The following is a 20,276-nucleotide window of genomic DNA, read 5'->3' as shown; positions in this document are numbered from 1 at the left end:
TTAATATATTGTTTTGGAATATACAAGAGTTATACAAAATGCCTGTACTAGTACAGATGTCATAGAACTGTTTCAAAATAAATTTTGTTTGAAATTCTTTCTGAGGAAACATCCTAGAGAAATAAGGCCAAGTCCGACTTGATCCAGACACTCTCACTGACTCTTTTGTGTAGAGGTGGAATGCTAGGTGATAAGAATATATTTGCTAATCCTGATATAACTTCATATAAAAGCAAGTTGAATCAGCATTATTTTAATTTTTTTATTTTTTCAAATAAAATTCTGGCTAACTTGTGGAGTTAGGAGATTTCTCTTTATTTTAAAGAAATCCACTAGACTTGGGAGATAGCTCATTTGGTAGGACACCTGCTTTACTGCAGAGTGTTGTGGGTTTCAACTCCAATAGCCCCTAGCAGTACTACAACACTGAGGGGAGTCCCACATACAGATGGTGGATCAATGTTGTGCTGCTTCTTTCACCCTTATGTCCCACCCCCAAACATACACATCCTTAAAAAGAAGAAGTAAAGATATGTGTTAAATATAGGATCCCATTGGTAACATGGTCATATAAAAAGGTGGCAAAAACTTAGGGATTTTTCTGAGCCCAGAATTCTCTGAATGACTCAATGCATTTACCCTATAAACCATTCATGGGCATAGTTGATAGCATCTTCAGACTTACAGGGAGAAACATCAATTACATGTTATCAATGTCATGTCTGAAGTATAAGTCTATGACCTCAGGTTCTACATAACATGGAGAGGGATGTCTTGCTAAATACTTTCAAACAGATAAGAGATTTACAAAAACTTTGCCACAGAGACTGTACTGTCCCTTGTCTTTTGGGCAGGCTTTGGAAGATAATATGAGCCTTGATGAAATTATGAAGCTGTCATCCATTGACAAGTGGTTTTTGTATAAGATGCGTGACGTTATAAACATGGAGAAGACACTGAAAGGACTCAACAGGTAAGGCACTAATTCAATCCAGAGATAAACTATGACGATTTTGAATGTAATTCCTCTTATATGTGAAGTATTGTGCCAAAATTCTGCTTCAGTGAAGTAAAAAATGCTAAGATAGGATAAAATAAATAATTGCCTGAAAAACAATGACAATTTTTGTATGTGTACCTTTTAAAATGTAAGCTAATATTTAAAATATTTAAATATGCCTCCAAACTTGACACCCAACACGAGTGATTTTATTAGGTCTTTCGAATTATGAAAATCAGTGTACATTTATAAATCCATGTGCTATTTAACTACAAAATATTACCTCGTTTCAAGTTTCATTGATTTAATAATTAAATGAGTAGTAAGTTTTTAAGTTATGAAATCTCTCTTTTTAATATTAATCTATTAATTGCTATCACATATTTATGAGCAAATGTATTCATCATGCATTCTACTGATACTTTTTTAACACTAAATTTTCAGTTCAGCATACAAATAAGCCACATTCAAGTTTCTGTTAATAGACTCTTTACCTCTTCCTAATTTGCATTTTTATTTCCTTCATGGCCAATTATTTTTAAAATTTCATTTCATGTTCAGAATATTCTGATTATGTCAGTGCTCGAAAGTCTTTTTATTTTCATGGAAAGATCATTTGTCGGATACCTCTTTATGAAATCACGATAGGATTTAAACACATACCTTTGATAATCAAAGAAGAGACTACGACCTATCTCGATCTTTTTCCTTTTAAAAAGGGGTGACAATGAATTACTAGAGGAAAATAGTCTCATTTAGGAGCCTGTGCATATGTTTAGAGAAGGCAAACATTCTGATTGCACAAAATATTCTCAAATAATATAAGAAATTATAGAAAAATAATTACTTAACTGTTGCTGTGGATAATACCTCTAATCTTTGACTTCTTAGCTCTCTAGCAACTAGGACATTAATTGGGTTACTGTGTTTACCCAACCATGATGTATATATACAATGGGGAAGAGCACTTGCTTTCTGTTTTGAGCAAAATCAGATTTTAAGTCATCTGTTTAACAGTCACCTGTTAACAAATCTGCCAAAATGAAGCTAGCTATAGTTGCTTCTAAGTCATCCTTTCTAATGACTCCGTAAGATGAAAAATAGCAGAATAGTGAAGAATTGAGGCTATACATTAATCTTGGAATTTTGCTGACTTGTGGTTTTTCTTCTTGGTGTATGATGCCAGCAGAATTTCCAAGTTGAATTATAGTCTGTTCAACTGTGTTGTGGTTTCAGACAACAGATTTCAAATACCTACAAAACTACTCCAAGGAAACCACAGGAGGGTGCTAGAAACTTGTGCTACTTCGATTGTAGTGGCAGAGACCTAGGGTGAAAAAGAGCAGTTGCTATTGTGATTCAGATTTCCTCTTAATATATATTTTGATTCTGGGACAAATTTAGTATTTTAATTGAGTGTTTTTATTACAGCTAAAAGGCAGCTTAAAATTTACACTAAGCAGGAATAAGAGTGTATTGATAGAAAAAATAAAGATCCTTGGAGGATTAGAACAACTCACTGTTATCAATCACAAACTGATTTATTCTGACTTCCACATTCTGAAGCATTTACTTGCTGATAAATTGATGTTTTTGCTGTCTATTTCTCTAAATATACCTGTATATTGAGATATTCCTACCATTCATAGTATTATGCTTAAAATACTTTAGTATTAGGAACTTAAGTATAATACATAAAATTATTCCTTATTTAGCTTGTTTAGAGAATTCAACAAATGTACAAGCAAAGATAAGACCTGAACTCTATTATCTGAACAACACTTTACTGTTCGATTTATTTCCACTTGGAGAATCACTGATACACACACACCAATTTTAACAATTATTGTTATTTAGAAGTCTTAGATAAAATGAAAACAGATGGCCACCAGTACTATCTGTTACTATCATTCTGTGATACATAGATCTGGAGCTGAAGTATGGTTCAGTTGATGGCATGCTAACTGTTAGAACTTGAGCTTCCTTGTCTTAATATGTCTTATTAATCTGGATTGCAGTGTAGAACTTGAGCTTCATTGTCTTAATATGTTTTATTAACCTGGATTGCAGTGTCTGACTTTTTGTCAGCTTCTAAATATCCAGCAGGGCTTAACCACTAGGGCCTATACTGATCCAAAGAATAGCAGCTTTATAACTATTAACATTATAGTCTGGATTATGTATTTCAAGTTTGAAAAAACATTTAAAAATGTTTTTTTTTTATTCTTTTTTATTTGAGATCTTTCTCAAGATCTAGATGTTCCAGTGATGGAAAGATTGATTCTCGATGTGGATCCAGATGATAGATACCTATGTATATTTGAATGCATTTGTTTATTTATCTATTTATAGATAAGTTTTTTTAAACTGATAATGTAGAGAGTTGAATTTTGATTTAATAAAATAATCATGAACACTTGCTATTAGATAATATATATATATTAATTGACCACAGATCAGGCATGGTTTTAAGCACATTATTTCATTTAATAGTTACTACAAAGCAAGAGACTTGTTAATTACCCTTAATTTATAGACTTTGAAGTGTCACTAAGATATTTAATAAATCATTTGATAGAACATTTTTAATAAGTGGCAGAATTGAGATAATTGAGATAAAATCTGAATAGAACTCCAGAACTAGAATACTTAATTTTTGATCCACATATTATAACTTGAAGAATTAAAATTACATATAGCAGATATTTTAAAATAGTAACAGTATTCAGTAAATGGCTGTAAGTCTTGTCACTATAGATCCAGCAATATGACACGTCTCCACTATAGTGGTAATTAATGGAAAAATGTGAAGAATCTCGCTAACTTAATTTTTTACAAAAGCAAGTGCCTTGAGGTGCTAAATGGTAGACCAGAGTATTTGAATTCATGATATAAACAAAGAAGGAAATATGCTACAATGATACTTCCTTGTGAGCGAGAACTATTTCAGGAATAGTTCTATTTTAGAATTATTCCCCTAGACATCTTATTCATGTCAAGTTGGATTCGAATTTTAGATTGAAAGACAATGCTTTCAACAGTCTGACACGAACAGACAAGGAAAAAAAAAGCGAGAAGGATGATTGACAGTGGTGAGCATCTGCTTATCTTCTGCTTGTATCTACTTTTAGTTCTTTTCACTTCCGTGTGTTGATGCCTTAAGTTTATTGTGTATTTCTGGTTCAGAGATTTTTACTGAACGTGCCTAACATAGATGTTTTTACTCTTTTACTGACTATGTCTAAGTTGCATTAAGTTTTGAATATGTGATTCAAGTGACTAGCTTAAAGAAGACAGCCCATCTGCTTGTGTTGTGCCATGTTAAATTACCAAATGGAAGGTTTCTCCCATTTATGATGCTTGCCTGTTCCTTTACATCTCATTCAATTTGGGCATTTTTCCTGGAATAGTCCTTTTTGTTCTCTGGTTTTGTCTGCTCAACGTTGTTATTTACGTGAGTAACATTGTGGATGATTGCTTAGAAGCAACCTTCTTCAATCCATTTTTCATGTTCAACAGTAGGGAATAGGACCGTTGTGATGCAGTTTAGATCATGAAAGTAGAGAAAGCTAATCTTTGGGTCTGTTTGGTTATTATTGATATAAACTTTGTTTACTATATATAAATGTGCAAAATACTCAGACTTTGCTTTTGCCCAATAGTCTATATATTTCACTCTTTAAATTATGACATTAATACCCTTTTCCCCCCTCTCAGTGCCAATTATTATATAGTCTATGTAGTTTCTTTTTAAAGCATTAAGTATACTTTCTAATGGTTTCCGTTTTCATCTGAGCATCACTACCATCAATATGATAAACTATAACTATTGATGAGTGTTGAGAAATCATAGTTGTCCCTGCTTCTCAGAAAAACAATCTAAGGCAAGGCTAGTGAGCTCTACTTGGGCATTCAGGTGCTAAATTGAACTCAGTTAAGTTGGCCATTTCCCTGCAGCCACAAACTTCTGGCAGATGTAATACTGCAGGTGTCACCTTAGCTGGAACACTCCCTCTGAATGTCCTCTCCTACACATCTTAGTTTCTTTTGACTTTTTTATTTAACTTGCTCACAAGGCATGACAAAACCAGACAAGAATGCTTTGTGCTTATCTTTGATGGAAGTTTTTTTTTAAAGAGTCTTCTGAAAGTTGTTAAAACTTAGGTATGACAAAGATGAATGTCCAATACTTAACTTTATGATAATCATTTATATTTGCTGATGAAAAAGTCAACTACATTTGACTTTAGCCTAATCATAAGTTAAATATAGAAGTAATTTGAGTGAGAAGATATATATATATATATATATATATATATATATATGTGCCCTTATTGATGACATATAGTAAATTATGATTTCATGACACATGATGATGATATCACTTATTGTCTTTCCCATTCTAGTCTGTAGACATTCAGAGATATAAGTGTGTGGTTATTTATTATTTTGAATGTAAAATGGGAACGGTGGGGCCAGATGGTGGTGCAGCTGGTTAAGCACACACATAATATTGTGCAAGGACCTAGTTTTAAGCCCCTGGTCCCAACCTGCTGAGGGAAAGCTTCATGAGTGGTGAAGTAGGGCTGCGAGTGTCTCTTTCCCTTTCTGACACCCCCTTCCCTCTCAATTTCTATCTCTATCCAATAATAAATAAATAAATAATAAAATAAAATGGAACAGAAGTGTTTGGACACTTTGGTGGGATGAGCCCATTGATATGATGTATGAAAAATAGGCTATGACCTCTGACATCACTACAAATCAAAGTGTGTTTCTAAGTCTCTGTTTCATCCTAGTAAAGAAAAAAAAACCCACTTGTCACTTTATTTGTGACCATGAATCTAGATTAATATATACTGTGTGTACAGTGGCTAATTCTCTTTTTAATAAATTTATTTTGTTACCCTTGTTTTTTTATTGTTATAATTATTATTGTTGTCATTGTTGGATAGGACAGAGAGAAATGGAGAGAGGAAGGGAAGACAGAGAGGAGGAGATAAAGATAGACACCTGCAGACCTGCTTCACTGCCTATGAAGCAACTCCCCTGCAGGTGGGGAGCGAGGGGCTCGAACTGGGATCCTTATGCCAATCCTTGTGCTTTGTGCTGCCGCCCGACTTGTACAGTGGTTAATTCTGCAGGAAAACTCAATGATCCATGACTGCATATTACCATTATGCGATCTTAGCCTTCATGTCCTAATCCAGTTATCTAATAAACCTTCAAGAAAACTGAAAATTAGGGATTTCATTAAAAATTATTTATTATTTGTAAAGGATGAATATCAGGTGACTGGGTGGCAGCACAGTGGATAAAGTGCACATGGTGCCAAGCTCAAGGAACAGCTTTAAGGATCCCAGTTCGAGCCTGTGGCTCCCCACCTGCAAGGGGGTCACTTTGCAAGCAGTGGTGAAGCAGGTCTGTAGGTGTCTCTCTCTCTCTCCTCCTTTCTGTCTTCCCCTCCTCTCTCAATTTCTCTTGTCCTATCCAACAATAGCAATAACAACAATAACAATACTAACAACAACAAGGGCAACACAAATGGGAAGAATTGGCCTCCAGGAGCAGTGGATTCATAGTGCAGGCACCACGCCCCAGCAATAACTCTGGAGGCAAAAAAAAAAAAAAGAAAAAAAAAAGAACATCACTATGGGAATTTCCATGCCTCTAACTAATGGCAAAATCCCATTTTATATTATATGTGATTTATGTCTTATTTAGAGACAATATTTTTAAATGATTTTTAAGTGGTTTAATACACTTTCATTAATTTTTGACTAATAGTTGATTGGATCAGATAGAATGCAAAGCTTTACATCAGATATCTGACTTGGAGCACATGTGTTGAATTTACCTTTTATTTTCATCATTTTGACAAATAATTATGCATTTTTAATGTATGAGCGAGGGTTTGATTCCAGCATGGAAAGATGAATGCTTTTTTAAAAATTATTTTAGAATGACATTGAGCGAATTTATAAAATGAATACTGCAATATACATTTTCTGTATATTATTATAGTACACATGTTCTGCATAGTCATTAGTAAGTGTTAAATAGTTCCAGTTTTTCTCATCTATTCAGAATTTCCGTGTATCTGATGACAGCAAAAACGCTTAAATGATTCTTATGTCAATATTTCTGATTTCAAGATGATAGGTTGCATATACTTAAGTATAGTTCTCTTTATCAAGAGCTATTCTTTTGATTAAATTGCATTTGTCAATCTGTTCAGAAATTAATACTTACTGGCTCCTTACTACACTCAAGACATAGGACTAAGTCTAGTGTCTTCTATTAGTGAATAGTTGTTAGTCATTAATCTGCCCTCATTAGGCATGTCAGCTATTTTTGAACGTCAAGGATATACCAAGTATACATAAATCGTCTTTAATCCTAATTTCAGAGGCAGTGCATGTTTGAGGCAGGAACTGAGTTCAGAGCTTTCTGAAAGCACAGGCAACGCCTTTCCTACAATATATCCAACGTTATGGCAAATAACAGAAGAGAGAATTTAAAAGAAGATACAAATGGAAACACTACAACTTTTCATAGCTTAGGGGGAGCAGAGAATGAAAGGACTAAATAGTTCACTAAATGTGAAGACAGAGAAGTTGGAGTAGGAGCACGCTTATATAGAGTGAACATACAGTAAGAAAGAAAAAGTAGTGAGGCCTGGGAGGCGGCACACATGGTAAAGCACACATGTCACCAAGCACAAGGACGGGAGTTCAAGCCCCCATGCCCCACCTACAAGGCGTGTGCTTCCAGAGTGGTGAAGCAGGTCTGCAGGTGTCTTTCTCTCCCTCTATCTGCCTGTCCTCTCTCAATTTCTCTCTGTCCCACATAATAATGAAAAAAGAAAAGAAAGTAGGTGTATGTATGAGTTCTACATGAATCATAATAAACCCTACTTACTCCATTTATAGTTCTTCTACATCTTATAAAATGAAACTCTTGCTATGAAGGAGCTAAGCCTGTGAACTGAGGTGGATATCATTATTCTCTTTGCTCAGTGCATATAACAGAGTCATACAGTTTAACTCCATGGTTCTGTAGTTACTTAATGTACGCATACCTCCACTAAATTGTAAATTCATTAGGACAAATTCCAAATGCTATAATGTCTTAATATTCTCTTCTTCTAAGTGTTTCTTTAAGAACTTTTAGCAGGATGCAGTTTTGATGCATCCTGCTAAAATACAGATCTACAGAGATCTGTATTTCTCTGTTGATCTTAAAGTACAATTCTGTTATAATGCAGGCAGAAAATATTACCATTCTATTTTTGGGGATGGTGAAACTGAGTCACACTTAGGTATGTGTCATCCCTTATGTCACACCAGTCAAAGGAAAGGAAGGAATCTAGCCCAGGGCTTCCTCCTTCAGTTCGAGTCACTATCTCTTTTCAAAAGCTCCGTTTTAGAGTTAAGACTTTTAAATCAGACAGCTGGAGATCAGTTCCGCCCTAGCTGTCAAGTTGTGAGTGACGTGTTTTCCTGCCTGAATTGTTGACCCCACTTAGTTCAGAAGCATGGTAAGAGATTGACCTTTTCTAGAGCTCTTGTGGGGAAAACGTAGGAGAAAGCCCTGGCAAGTCACCTTTACAAGACAAAAACGGATTTTTCAAGGGTACTGAGAGTCAGGATGAGGATTTTGTGTTTAGATTTTTTTATGTACTTACATAAAAATGCCTCATATCTATGCCTGACGCATATATATTTCCATACATTTATTTTTATTTAAATAAAATATATAAGCTTTATCCTTTATGCTAATGCAGATGTACGAAAACTCCTGATGTGTAAGATGGAAATTAAGTTTAGGCAAAAATGAGCTACCTGAGTCATGATTATAGAAGCTAGATAATCACTTGCTGACCCACAGAATTTGTTCACCTCTAATTCATACCTGAGATGCCTTTATGGGGCATAACACCTCGGTGTCTGTCCTTGGAGATGAAGTGTGTAATGTATAAAAGGGAGCAAAAGGTCAGGGCCATGCCTTCTGACTGCAGAGTAAATGCCTGAGTGCACATTTGCTCCAGAAAATCAATTTTGATTTGCAGGGAATACACAGTATGGTGGCCCTCTCTACCTTTGTGTATGGATACAAGAATGCAACCAAAAGAATAAAGAGACTGAAAAAAAAAAGAGAGAGAGAGAGAGAGAGAGAAAAAAAACAACAACAAAAGCCAGAAATGCATGATGGGCCAAATTGAGTTCTGCCTAATTTCTCATCGTGCTCCGTCGCAGTGCTGCTTTCCTCTTTTGTTCTGTCTTGTGCCAATTCCTTCTTTTTGTTTCTACCTCCTCTGGACTTTGAATTGATGCCGTATGTATATCTTGGCATTGTGCTGAATACTTCATACACTGACCTTTCATTTGATTGATTGCTGGGAAACTGATGAAATATTTTTTCTGCATAACTGGGACCTGACTTGAGGTTTTGGTCGGGGATAATTTGCTTACGTAAGGTTGAAATAAGCAATTAGGTACTATTTGTCTGTGTGAATATAATGATGATAACGTTAATAGTCATCATATCAGTATCAACCTGACAATACTGACATTACACCTACTGCCCCCTACTCTACCTTCCCACCTACCTTTCAGTTGATGAATTTATTTAATTGTGCATCCTTTACTCTAGGCAGCTTGAAAAGTGAGCTACTCAATTTCATCTTAGTCACTAGTGTGAATAACTACAAAATTTTTCTTCTGTGTATATTGATGTGCATTTATGCTACTTACAGGGAGTAAGTAGCACACCCAGTAGAGTACACACATCGGAGTGCCAGAGAACCCTATTTTAAGCTCCTGTTTCGGATGTGAGGGCGATCTGGCTGCGACATCTGTCACCCCATTGATCGCCAGGGTTGACTCAGCTGATCTGGCTGGCTAGGCGGGTGTCCCCTTCCTCCCTCAACGCTCCATGTGCATCCCTCCTGAAGCTGCGCGCTCAGTCGAAGAAGACGGCCTTCCGGGAATAGAGATGGACTGGTCTTCTGTTAAGGGTAGCTGCTGTGATCCCCTGCTAGAACCTCCAAACAAGCTCTCAAGTTCCTTTTCCCCACCTATTGGTGGGAGAAGCTTCATGAGTAATGAAACAGTTAATTATTACTAATAAGTAATTCATTAAAAAAAACTATAGGTTATAAGAAGGTAAAAAAAGCTGCACACTAAGTGTACACATTTACTCCTTGATACAGTATATGTGATGCATGGCCAACTATTCTTTGGCAACAAACATGACTTGATTTAAACAAAGATGACTGAGGAGCTTTAAAGCAGACCTTCCAAATAAACCTACCCTGTACTATAATAAAATTGGAACCTCACCCTTGAGAGTTCAACACCTTATCCACTGTGCCTCCTTCCGGACATAGATTTTATATGAACCCTGAATATAGGTATTGTGTGTTTGCCCTGTACATTAGAGATAAAAATAGAGGTTTACTTTAATTTTTTTTCAAGACTCAGTGCTGTACAGAAACAAGCCACAAGGCTTTTAAAACAAAACAGAAAAGTCATATTTACCTAAGTGTCTCAATCGTATTCCTTGCTTTCCTAAATACTACTGCTGCTTTTGAAATATGTCTTTTGCATTTCTTTTAAGGAAAGAGGTAGCAATTTATCTCCTTGGGAGAAGTGATGAGAATGCAAGTCCTCTGCATTATTATGATTGTGGCATGCTCTTGAACTTGTAAAATGCCAAAAATAATCAGTGATGCAGGGTAAAGCTCAGGGGTGAGCCTGGCAAGGGGTCTCACTGCAGAGAGCATAGATCTTACTCATTTTCCATTTATTATTATTATTATTATTACTAAAGCAGGTGTCATTATTAAGCATTAGATCTTGAGTGCTTTTTTTTTTTCTCAGCTTCTGCCTTTGGGGTGACTTTTTGGAAGAGGATAATAATAAAATTGCAAGCCCATCCCATAATTGTAGGCCAAGTAGAGTGCTCATTTTCACATTACAGCTTGTGCAATCTGGAGGGAAATTTGTTTAGTATTACTTGTGAGTTGGTGGATCAGATAAAAGCCAGTCAAGTGGAAGAAAGGATGTGTGAAGTGTGCTGGCTGGTTCCCCTGGTAATTGCCATGCTGTGGGCATTCCTCCACTCAGTTAATAGATTTCCCCAGCTCCTCTATGCCAGGTGAAAATTTCCTCATTAAGGGGGAATTTATTCCATTTCCTTTTATCATTTATTATTGAAGACTAAGTGTGAGTGGAGGAAGTTGCAGCAATGACAGGGTAGAATTTTAAACAACCACCACCACCACCACCACCACCACAAAATCTACATTGGAAGTTGAAGAGAGAAAGGAGAAAAGTTTGCATTGTTTATAAACCAGAGAACACAGGAGAGACTTCCTGCTGGAAAAGTTGAACCGTGATAACTGTTCAAAGATTATGGCAGAGTGTGTAAAAGTCTGTCCATTTTTTGAGATTCCCCCCCCCCCATCTAGAATTTAAGACTGTCATTTTGTGCTGTTAAGTAGAGAGAAATGGGAGATTATGAAAAGGCTAGCATCACAGCTATTTGGTTATTTTTGTTGTTGTTGTTGTTTTTGTAGTATAACCTTTAAAGAGTTTTCCCCAGAACTCTGAAGACAAGAAAAACTTCTAGGGAAAACTCAAACTGAATATACAACGCATTTAAGAAAACATAGTTTTGAAATAGGGATTTAATGTGTGTTCAAAAGAGTAAATATTAGCATAAGAGTAGTAGGAGAGCATACTCTTACTTATATATCGTTACAGACAGATAATTTTTTTAGTAAGCTTGTTTTAAAACTGTCTGCTTTGGTGCAATGTGCTCCATTCTGTCTGTCACATTTCTCATTCGATGCAATGTTCTCATGATTTAAATATAATATAAATTGGAGCATTCTCCATGGAGGCTTCAAAAAATCTGAATTGCAAAGTTAGCATTTATATTTCTTTTAGTAATTTTCTTTTTTAAAATAATTATTTATTTATTCCCTTTTGTTGCCCTTGTTTTATTGTTGTAGTTATTATTGTTGTTGATGGCGTTGTTGTTGGGTAGGACAGAGAGAAATGAAGAGAGGAGGGGAAGACAGACAGGGGAGAGAAAGATAGACACCTGCTGACCTGCTTCACCACTTGTGAAGTGACTCCCCTGAAGGTGGGTAGCCAGAGCCAGCGGCTCGAACTGGGATCCTTATGCCGGTTCTTGCACTTTACACCACGTGTACTTAATCCACTGTGCTACAGCCCGACTCCCATCTTTTAGTAATTTTCTATCTTGAATTTTCTTCAAATTAAGGTTTTCATTTTTCTCTAAAAAAAAAAAAACACCGTAATCCTGTCCTTAAAATAGTTTTTACTTTGCTTGATTAAAAGTATAATAAGAATAATCTCACTTGATGGAAGTTATTTGAAGCAAACAAAATGGAGGGCAGCCCAATAGGAGGATCATGTATCTCTATCTCCACATTGTTAAATAAGCTTTATGTTCACCTCAGACTATTCATCTGTATTCAACTCTTGAAGAGGTCTAAACTTATCTAAATCAATGGCCCAAAGCTAATGAATCATGTCTCAAACTGTCTCTTCTTTTGTTTTATTATAATGGACCACAGAATTTTGTATCAGGACAAGATGGGAATACAGTCAGCTTTCTTCTCTGTATAATGATATGCTAGCCTTGTGTTACAGAAGCAGTGGGGAAAATGAGGGGAGAGATTAAGAAGCAGCTTACTCTGCACCTTGGAGTTAAGGCTGTCCCCTAGAATTAGAGCAGCACTGACTGTGGGAAGGGGCCTGATTTTTCTCTTCGAAATTCTCACAGTGGATGGCTGTTTTCTTAGTATGGATGCTTTTTAAGTGCTCTGCATTCTTTTTTTAAAAATTTTTTAATTTTAAAAAGATTTATTTATTTATTTGTTTGTTTGCTTTTATTTTATATATTTTTTATTTAAGAAAGGATAAATTAACAAAACCATAGGGTAGGAGGGGTACAACTCCACACCATTCCCACCACCCAATCTCCATATCCCATCCCCTCCCCTGATAGCTTTCCCATTCTCTATCCCTCTGGGAGCATGGACCCAGGGTCATTGTGGGTTGTAGAAGGTGGAAGGTCTGGCTTCTGTAATTGCTTCCCTGCTGAACATGGGCATTGACTGGTTGGTCCATACTCCCAGTCTGCCTCTCTCCTTCTATAGTATGGTGGGTCTCTGGGGAAGCAGAGCTCCAGGACACATTGGTGGGGTCTTCAGTCCAGGGAAGCCTGGCCAGCATCCTGATGGCATCTGGAACCTGGTGGCTGAAAAGAGAGTTAACATAGGAAGCCAAACAAATTGTTGAGCAATCATGGACCCAAAGCTTGGAATAGTGGAGAGGAAGTGTTAAGGGGGTACTCACTGCAAACTCTAGTGTACTGCTGCTTTCAGGTATATATTTTGCAGTAGTTTATGGATACGTGTGAACATATGCTCTCTCTCACAGAAACTGGTGTATATCTAGGTTTTGGGACTTTGTTAGAAAGTGAACCACCTGAGATGGAATTAGAGTATACTATGAAAGGAAAGGTCTCAACCGAGTAATGAAGCTGAAGGGTTGTCATTCCACACGTGAAGTCTTTGGACACAGTCTGAAGTGAAGCATGTTGAGGTGGCAATCGTTGCGTTGATTAGGTTGTGATCGGCTGATGCAATATTATTTTATATGGATTGGGAGAGGCATGTGGGAAAGTGGGCCCTGTCCAAGGGTTCCAGGACTGGGGGAAGTAGAGGCTCTATAGTGGAGATGTGAGGTTCCTGCTGTCTTAGGGTTCAAAAAGACAATCGATAGTTAATGTTATCATCACATTATTTGGTAACTGGGTTACCTTTGAAAAGTCCTTTTGTTAGGGTTTGCTGTACAGTACCCAGTATCTTGTATATAGCTGTGTTATTGGTTGCTTCTGATCTACTTGGTCTAGGCTTTTGAGAGAGTCCACCTATCAAATACACAGCCTATATATTAAAAAGATTCAGTCTGTGTTTTAAATAACTTTGAGACATACAATTAGTTTTCCCCCTCTCATATTAATTAACTAGTGATTTATATGACTACATTTTACTAGGAGTGTACATAAACACCATTCTCACCACCAAAAGACTGTGACCCATCCCTCCCACCCACTCCCACCCCCCACTGGCCCTGGAAGCTGCATGTCTAACCCTCACCACAGGACTTTTACTTTGGTGCCCTACTTAGAATTTGGTCAGGTCCTGCTTTTAGTTTTCCTTTCAGATCTTTTTACTCAACTTCTGTTGATGAGTGGGATCATCCCATACTCATCTTTATCTTTCTGACTTAGCTCACTTAACATAATTCCTTCTAGCTCTGTCCAAGATGGGTCAGAGAAGGTGGGTTCATTGTTCTTGATAGCTGCATAGTATTCCATTGTGTATATATACCACAGCTTTCTCAGCCACTCATCTGTTGTCGGGCACCTGGGTTGCTTCCAGGTTTCAGCTATTATGAATTGTGCTGCTATGAACATAGGAGTACACGCCTCTTTTTGGTTGGGTGTTATGGAGTCCTTGGGGTATAAGCCCAGGAGAGTAATTACTGGATCATATGGAAGGTCCATGTCTAGCCTTGTGAGAGTTTTCCAGACTGCTCTCCACAGAGGCTGGACCAATTAACATTCCCACCAGCAATGCAAAAGGGTTCCTCTGTCCCCACATCCTCTCCAGCATTTGTTGCTGCTGTCCTTTTTGATGTATGCCATTCTTACAGGAGTGAGGTGGTATCTTAATGTTGTATTAATTTGCATTTCTCTGACAATCAGTGACCTAGAGCAGTTTTTCATATGTTTGTTAGCCTTTTGGATCTCCTCTGAGGTGAATGTTTTGTTCATATCCTCTGCCCATTTTTGGATGGGGTTATTTGCTTTTTTGGTGCTAAGTTTGCTGAGCTCTTTATATATAGTCAGTGGCATTTCTTTATGCAAACACTAAGCTGGAAGAAGAAGAAATCCAGAAATCAATTCCTTTTACTATAGCAACAAAACAATAAAATATCTAGGAATAAACTTAACCAAAGAAGTGGAAGACTTGTATACTGAAAATTATGCTCATTTTATTTTTCATATAAAGAATATTACAGACTTTAAATAACTGATTAATATTTCAAAAAATAAATCATTCAATTAAAAATATAACAACCAAAAAATCATGTTAAGTGAAATAAGTCAGAAACAGAAGGATGAATATGGGATGATCTCACTCGCTAGCAGAAGTTGAAAAACAAGATCAGAAGAGAAAACACAAGTAGAACCTGAACTGGAATTGGATTATTCCACCAAAGTAAAAGACTCTGGGCAGGGTGGGGGGGAGAATACAGGTCCAGAAGGATGACAGAGGACCTAGTGGGAAATGTTAGGCATGTACAAACTATTGTTTTTACTGTCAAATGTAAAACATTAATTCCCCAATAAAGAAATAAAATAAGAAAAAAGAAAAAATAAAATAAAATAAAACAAATAGGGAGTTGGGCAGTAGTGCAGCGGTTACGCACAGGTGGCGCAAAGTGCAAGAACCAGCATAAGGATCCCGGTTCCAGCCCCCGGCTCCCCACCTGCAGGGGAGTTGCTTCACAGGCGGTGAAGCAGGTCTGTGCAGGTGTCTCTCTTTCTCTCCCCCTCTCTGTCTTCCACTCCTCTCTCCATTTCTCTCTGTCCTATCCAACAATGATGACATCAATAACTACAACAATAAAACAAAAGGGCAACAAAAGGGAATAAGATAAATATTTAAAAAATATATATAACAACCAAAAGAGCTAAAGTATATTACTTTTGTTGTCTTTGGATTTTCCTTTATGTTGCTATTAACCCATCATTATAATTAGAGGTATGATAATTCATTTCAAGACCTGGTTTTTTTCTTCTAGTATATCAGGATTGTTGTAGTTCAAGAATAAGATTTTAGCCATATTGGTTATTGTTATTTCCTTCTTTTTAAATATTTATTTATTCCCTTTCGTTGCCCTTGTTTTATTGTTGTAGTTACTGATGTCATTTTGTTGGATAGGACAGAGAGAAATTGAGAGAGGAAGGGAAGACAGAGAGGGAGAGAGAAAGACACCTACAGACCTGCTTCACCACCTGTGAAGCGACCCCCCTGCAGTTGGGGATCTGGGGGCCCGAACCAGGGTTATTGTTATTTCTTAATATGGTTAACAGTCCAGCATTGACATGCAGAGCAATTAAATTGCAAAAATCAATAATCAGATTGCATTGAAAAATTTCACAGGAAAATTTCCACAGGTTGCTGTGGGAGAATATTCATCAAGTACTTGGGAAGATTAAAAAGTCAAGATGGGAATAAAAATTTAAAAAATGCACTGGGAAAATTAACAAGTTGATTTGAGAGACAGAGGGAATTTAGGTATAATGTAAAAAAGTGAATTGACTAGGAAAATCTGTTGCTACAAAAATCTAAATTATTAGTGACATTAAAAAAAACAAGAAATAACTTTTAAATATACCAGTTTAATGTTCATCTTTAAACTCAAAACATGCATTAACTAAATAGAGAGTAGTAAAGATTAGAGCGAAATAAAATGCAATAGATTTAGTTCTACTATATTCTACTAGAATATCAATAAACATTAAATTATTAGATATTTGGCAATGCACGGTTACATTTTAATATCACTGTATTGCCTACCATATTGTTTATAACTGAAATTTATTGTGCTGACTACTGCTATAAACATCAGGCCCACAGGTTATTTGGTTAAGATACTTTTACATTAATATTCTATTCTTCTGTATTATTGACACCGAATTCAGCTGGCATATATTTTGAATTCTAGCAATGAACTAATTTTAATCAATCCTTTGTCCTATAAGACAGAAAACTAGAAATTTATCATTTTCTTTCATATATATATGAAATGTTATCTGTGGGGCAAAGTACGTGGCTTCGGGGATGATCTGGCAAATGAACCCAATGTATTGTTTGTCCTCATGGAACTTAAATCTAGTAAGAACAAAGTCTAATGTGAATAAAGTCAAGAATCATAAGAAACTCATGTGATTATGACATGTTAAACAATATGGTTCCAACTGTACCCCTGGCTTCAAGCCAAAGCCAGTTAAGATCCTTAGGAAAATAAGCCTGAGTAAGGGCAGACCAAGAAGACTTCATGGATTGGGTATGGCATTGGTTGACCTTCAACAATTTGCTGGGAATTGGAGAGGAATTTGGAATGTGACAGGAATGCCAAAGGCATTACAATTGAAAGAACCAACATGAATATAATGGTCTACACTATGGAAATAAGTCTGTGGGAATAGAAATATAATTTCAGAGGAAAATAACCACTAAACCACAGAACTGTTCAACATAAGTAGCTGTGTGATATTAATAAGTAGAGTTTGTTTATGGAGATGATTCTGGCTGTTACAATGCCTAATGAACAAAAAAGACTATTCTCAAGCTTTGTATGTATAAAGACCTGAACCCCAAGTCAGACATTGGAAGGACTAAAGAAGAATTGGCTTTTGACATTGAACTGTTCTACTTTTTTATTATTATTTATTTTTCCTTTTGTTGCCCTTGTTGTTTTATTGTTGTTGTTGATGTTGTTGTTGTTGATGTTGTTGTTGTTGGATAGGACAGAGAGAAATGGAGAGAGGAGGGGAAGACAGAGGGGGAGAGAGAGAGAGACATTTGCAGACCTGCTTCACCGCCTGTGAAGCGACTCCCCTACAGGTGGGGAGTCAGGGCTCAAACCGGGATCCTTATGCTGGTCCTTGCGCTTCATGCCATGTGCGCTTACCCCTCTGCGTTACCATCCTGTCCTACTTCTTATTATATTTGGTCTAATCTTGAATCTCTTGTTTTCATTAAATCTTAGTGATTCCATCACAGAAGAAACCCTGAAAAAGGCAAAAGAGATTGGATTCTCAGACAAGCAAATTTCAAAATGCCTTGGTATAACTGAGGCTCAGACCAGGGAGCTGAGGTTAAAGAAGAACATCCATCCTTGGGTTAAGCAGGTAAAGTGATTGTCCTTCCCTCCCAGGATGCTTCCAGTGAAATGTAGATACCAACTCAGAGGGTCATTATTAAAGTAAAGGGTGGGGGGCATCAAGAAACTGATTCAACTTGCCTATAAGATGCCCCTAATGCCTCCAGTTTTATTCATTGTAGGTATGATTTCCTTAAAAGGGTAGGGATGAATGGGCACTGACTCAAATGTAAGAGTACACATGATGTTGACATTAATAAAATATATCAAGAGGGCCTCTTTACTTTTTGAGTCATGTGTAAATATATCTACAGGAAGAGAAAACCCTTAATGTACTAACACCTGAAATTGCCTAGCCGGGCAGTTGACTCTCTTGAAAAGAATAATTGTCTCTTTTGGCATTAACCTTTGACAGCGTAGTGGTTTATTTCAAGTGCCCTATCATTATGGTTCATTAAGTATTCATTGTGGTGGGATAGGGCTTAATGAATTCGTCTAATGTTCATGACAATAACTTAAAAACTTTGGTTGGTATACCGCTATGATTAATCTTTTTTATCTTTACCTAAAGAGGTGCTTTGAATTAAAGGACCACCAACAATTCTTAAAAATCATTAACTGATCCCCATTTGCTCAGGGGGCACACATATACCCTTAGATATCAGACTTGATGCTGAATATTTTATACTCAGCAATAACTATCTTTCCTTCTTCTTGCCTGCCTTACATTGGTTTGCCCTGTTGCCCCCAAATTCTTGCTCACTAAGCTGAGCTCCTAGCCCTAGAGAGCTGCATTGATTTAATTTTTCCAAATATGTTTAATGAGTTCTTATCCCTTTCCCCTTGGCCCCATGCCTAGTGGTATTTGCGTCATCCCATTGCTAAATGCCATAAGTAACTTAAATCTGTGCATTAAATCACAAGCCACAAATATCCTTAAATATAGATGATTTCCCCCTGGTATTTAATTTTGTACACAGCTGCTTCAGACAGCTGGCTGAATGTGTCTTCCTACTAATCTTTTGACTATATATGACCACTTTGTCTTAAGAGTTACTACTGTAATGTTATCCAGTGATGCTCTGGGATGTGGATTGCCATTTATTGCTCAAGCAATAGATTGTATCATCATTTTTAGTTTTCCTTGACATTTCTAAACTTAGAAAGTAATTAGATTATACATAACCATTTTCTTATCTTTGTATAATTTTTTATTATCTTTTTTATTTATTAGATAGAAACAGCCAGAAATTGAGAAGGGAGGGAGAGAGAGACAGAAACAGAGAGACAGAGAGACACCTGCAGTCCTACTTCACTACTCATGAAGCTTTCCTTCTGCAGCTGGGGGACCAGGGGCTTGAACCTGGGTTCTTACGCACTGTAGTGTATGTGCTTAACCAGGTGTGCTACCCCCATTTTCTTATCTTTGTATTTGACAATAATTGACACAAAGACATACAAATACAGTATGCAAAAAATTCACAGTCTTGAAAATTTTTTTTAATAATTTCTTTTTTTCTCTATTGGAGAGATTAATGGTCTACAGTTGAGAGTAAAATGTAGTAGTTGGTATATGTGTTAACACCTCCCAGCTCTTCACAACATTCTTTTTTATTTTTATTTATTTATTTTATTTAAGAAAGGATTAATTAACAAAACCATAGGGTAGGAGGGGTACAACTCCACACCATTCCCACCACCCAATCTCCATATCCCACCCCCTCTCCTGATAGCTTTCCCACTCTCTATCACTCTGGGAGCATGGACCCAGGGTCATTGTGGGTTGCAGAAGGTAGAAGGTCTGGCTTCTGTAATTGCTTCCCCGCTGAACATGGGCGTTGACTGGTCGGTCCATACTCCCAGTCTGCCTCTCTCTTTCCCTAGTAGGGTGGGTCTCTTGGGAAGCGGAGCTCCAGGACACATTGGTGGGGTCTTCAGTCCAGGGAAGCCTGGCCGGCATCCTGATGACATCTGGAACCTGGTGACTGAAAAGAGAGTTAACATAGGAAGCCAAACAAATTGTTGAGCAATCATGGACCCAAAGCTTGGAATAGTGGAGAGGAAGTGTTAAGGGGGTACTCACTGCAAACTCTAGTGTACTGCTGCTTTCAGGTATATATTTTGCAGTAGTTTATGGATACGTGTGAACATATGCTCTCTCTCACAGAAACTGGTGTATATCTAGGTTTTGGGACTTTGTTAGAAAGTGAACCACCTGAGATGGAATTAGAGTATACTATGAAAGGAAAGGTCTCAACCGAGTAATGAAGCTG

General features: G+C 36.9%; 1 protein-coding gene across 1 annotated transcript in view; it reads left to right on the top strand.

The window, feature by feature from the left end:
• The window catches only part of CPS1 (carbamoyl-phosphate synthase 1), a 76,973-nt gene that overhangs the window by 16,251 nt on the left and 40,446 nt on the right, over positions 1 to 20,276 (top strand). Inside the window, exons 8-9 of the mRNA XM_060193971.1 lie at positions 855 to 973; positions 17,890 to 18,031. Of these exons, the coding sequence (XP_060049954.1) occupies positions 855 to 973; positions 17,890 to 18,031 (261 nt within the window). The remainder of the gene's footprint in view (positions 1 to 854; positions 974 to 17,889; positions 18,032 to 20,276) is intronic.

Source organism: Erinaceus europaeus, chromosome 7 (assembly GCF_950295315.1).
Source record: "Erinaceus europaeus chromosome 7, mEriEur2.1, whole genome shotgun sequence".
In the NCBI taxonomy this organism is placed as follows: domain Eukaryota; kingdom Metazoa; phylum Chordata; class Mammalia; order Eulipotyphla; family Erinaceidae; genus Erinaceus; species Erinaceus europaeus.
The sequence above is the reverse complement of the archived record's forward strand: the minus strand, read 5'-3'. Positions and strand labels throughout refer to the sequence as shown.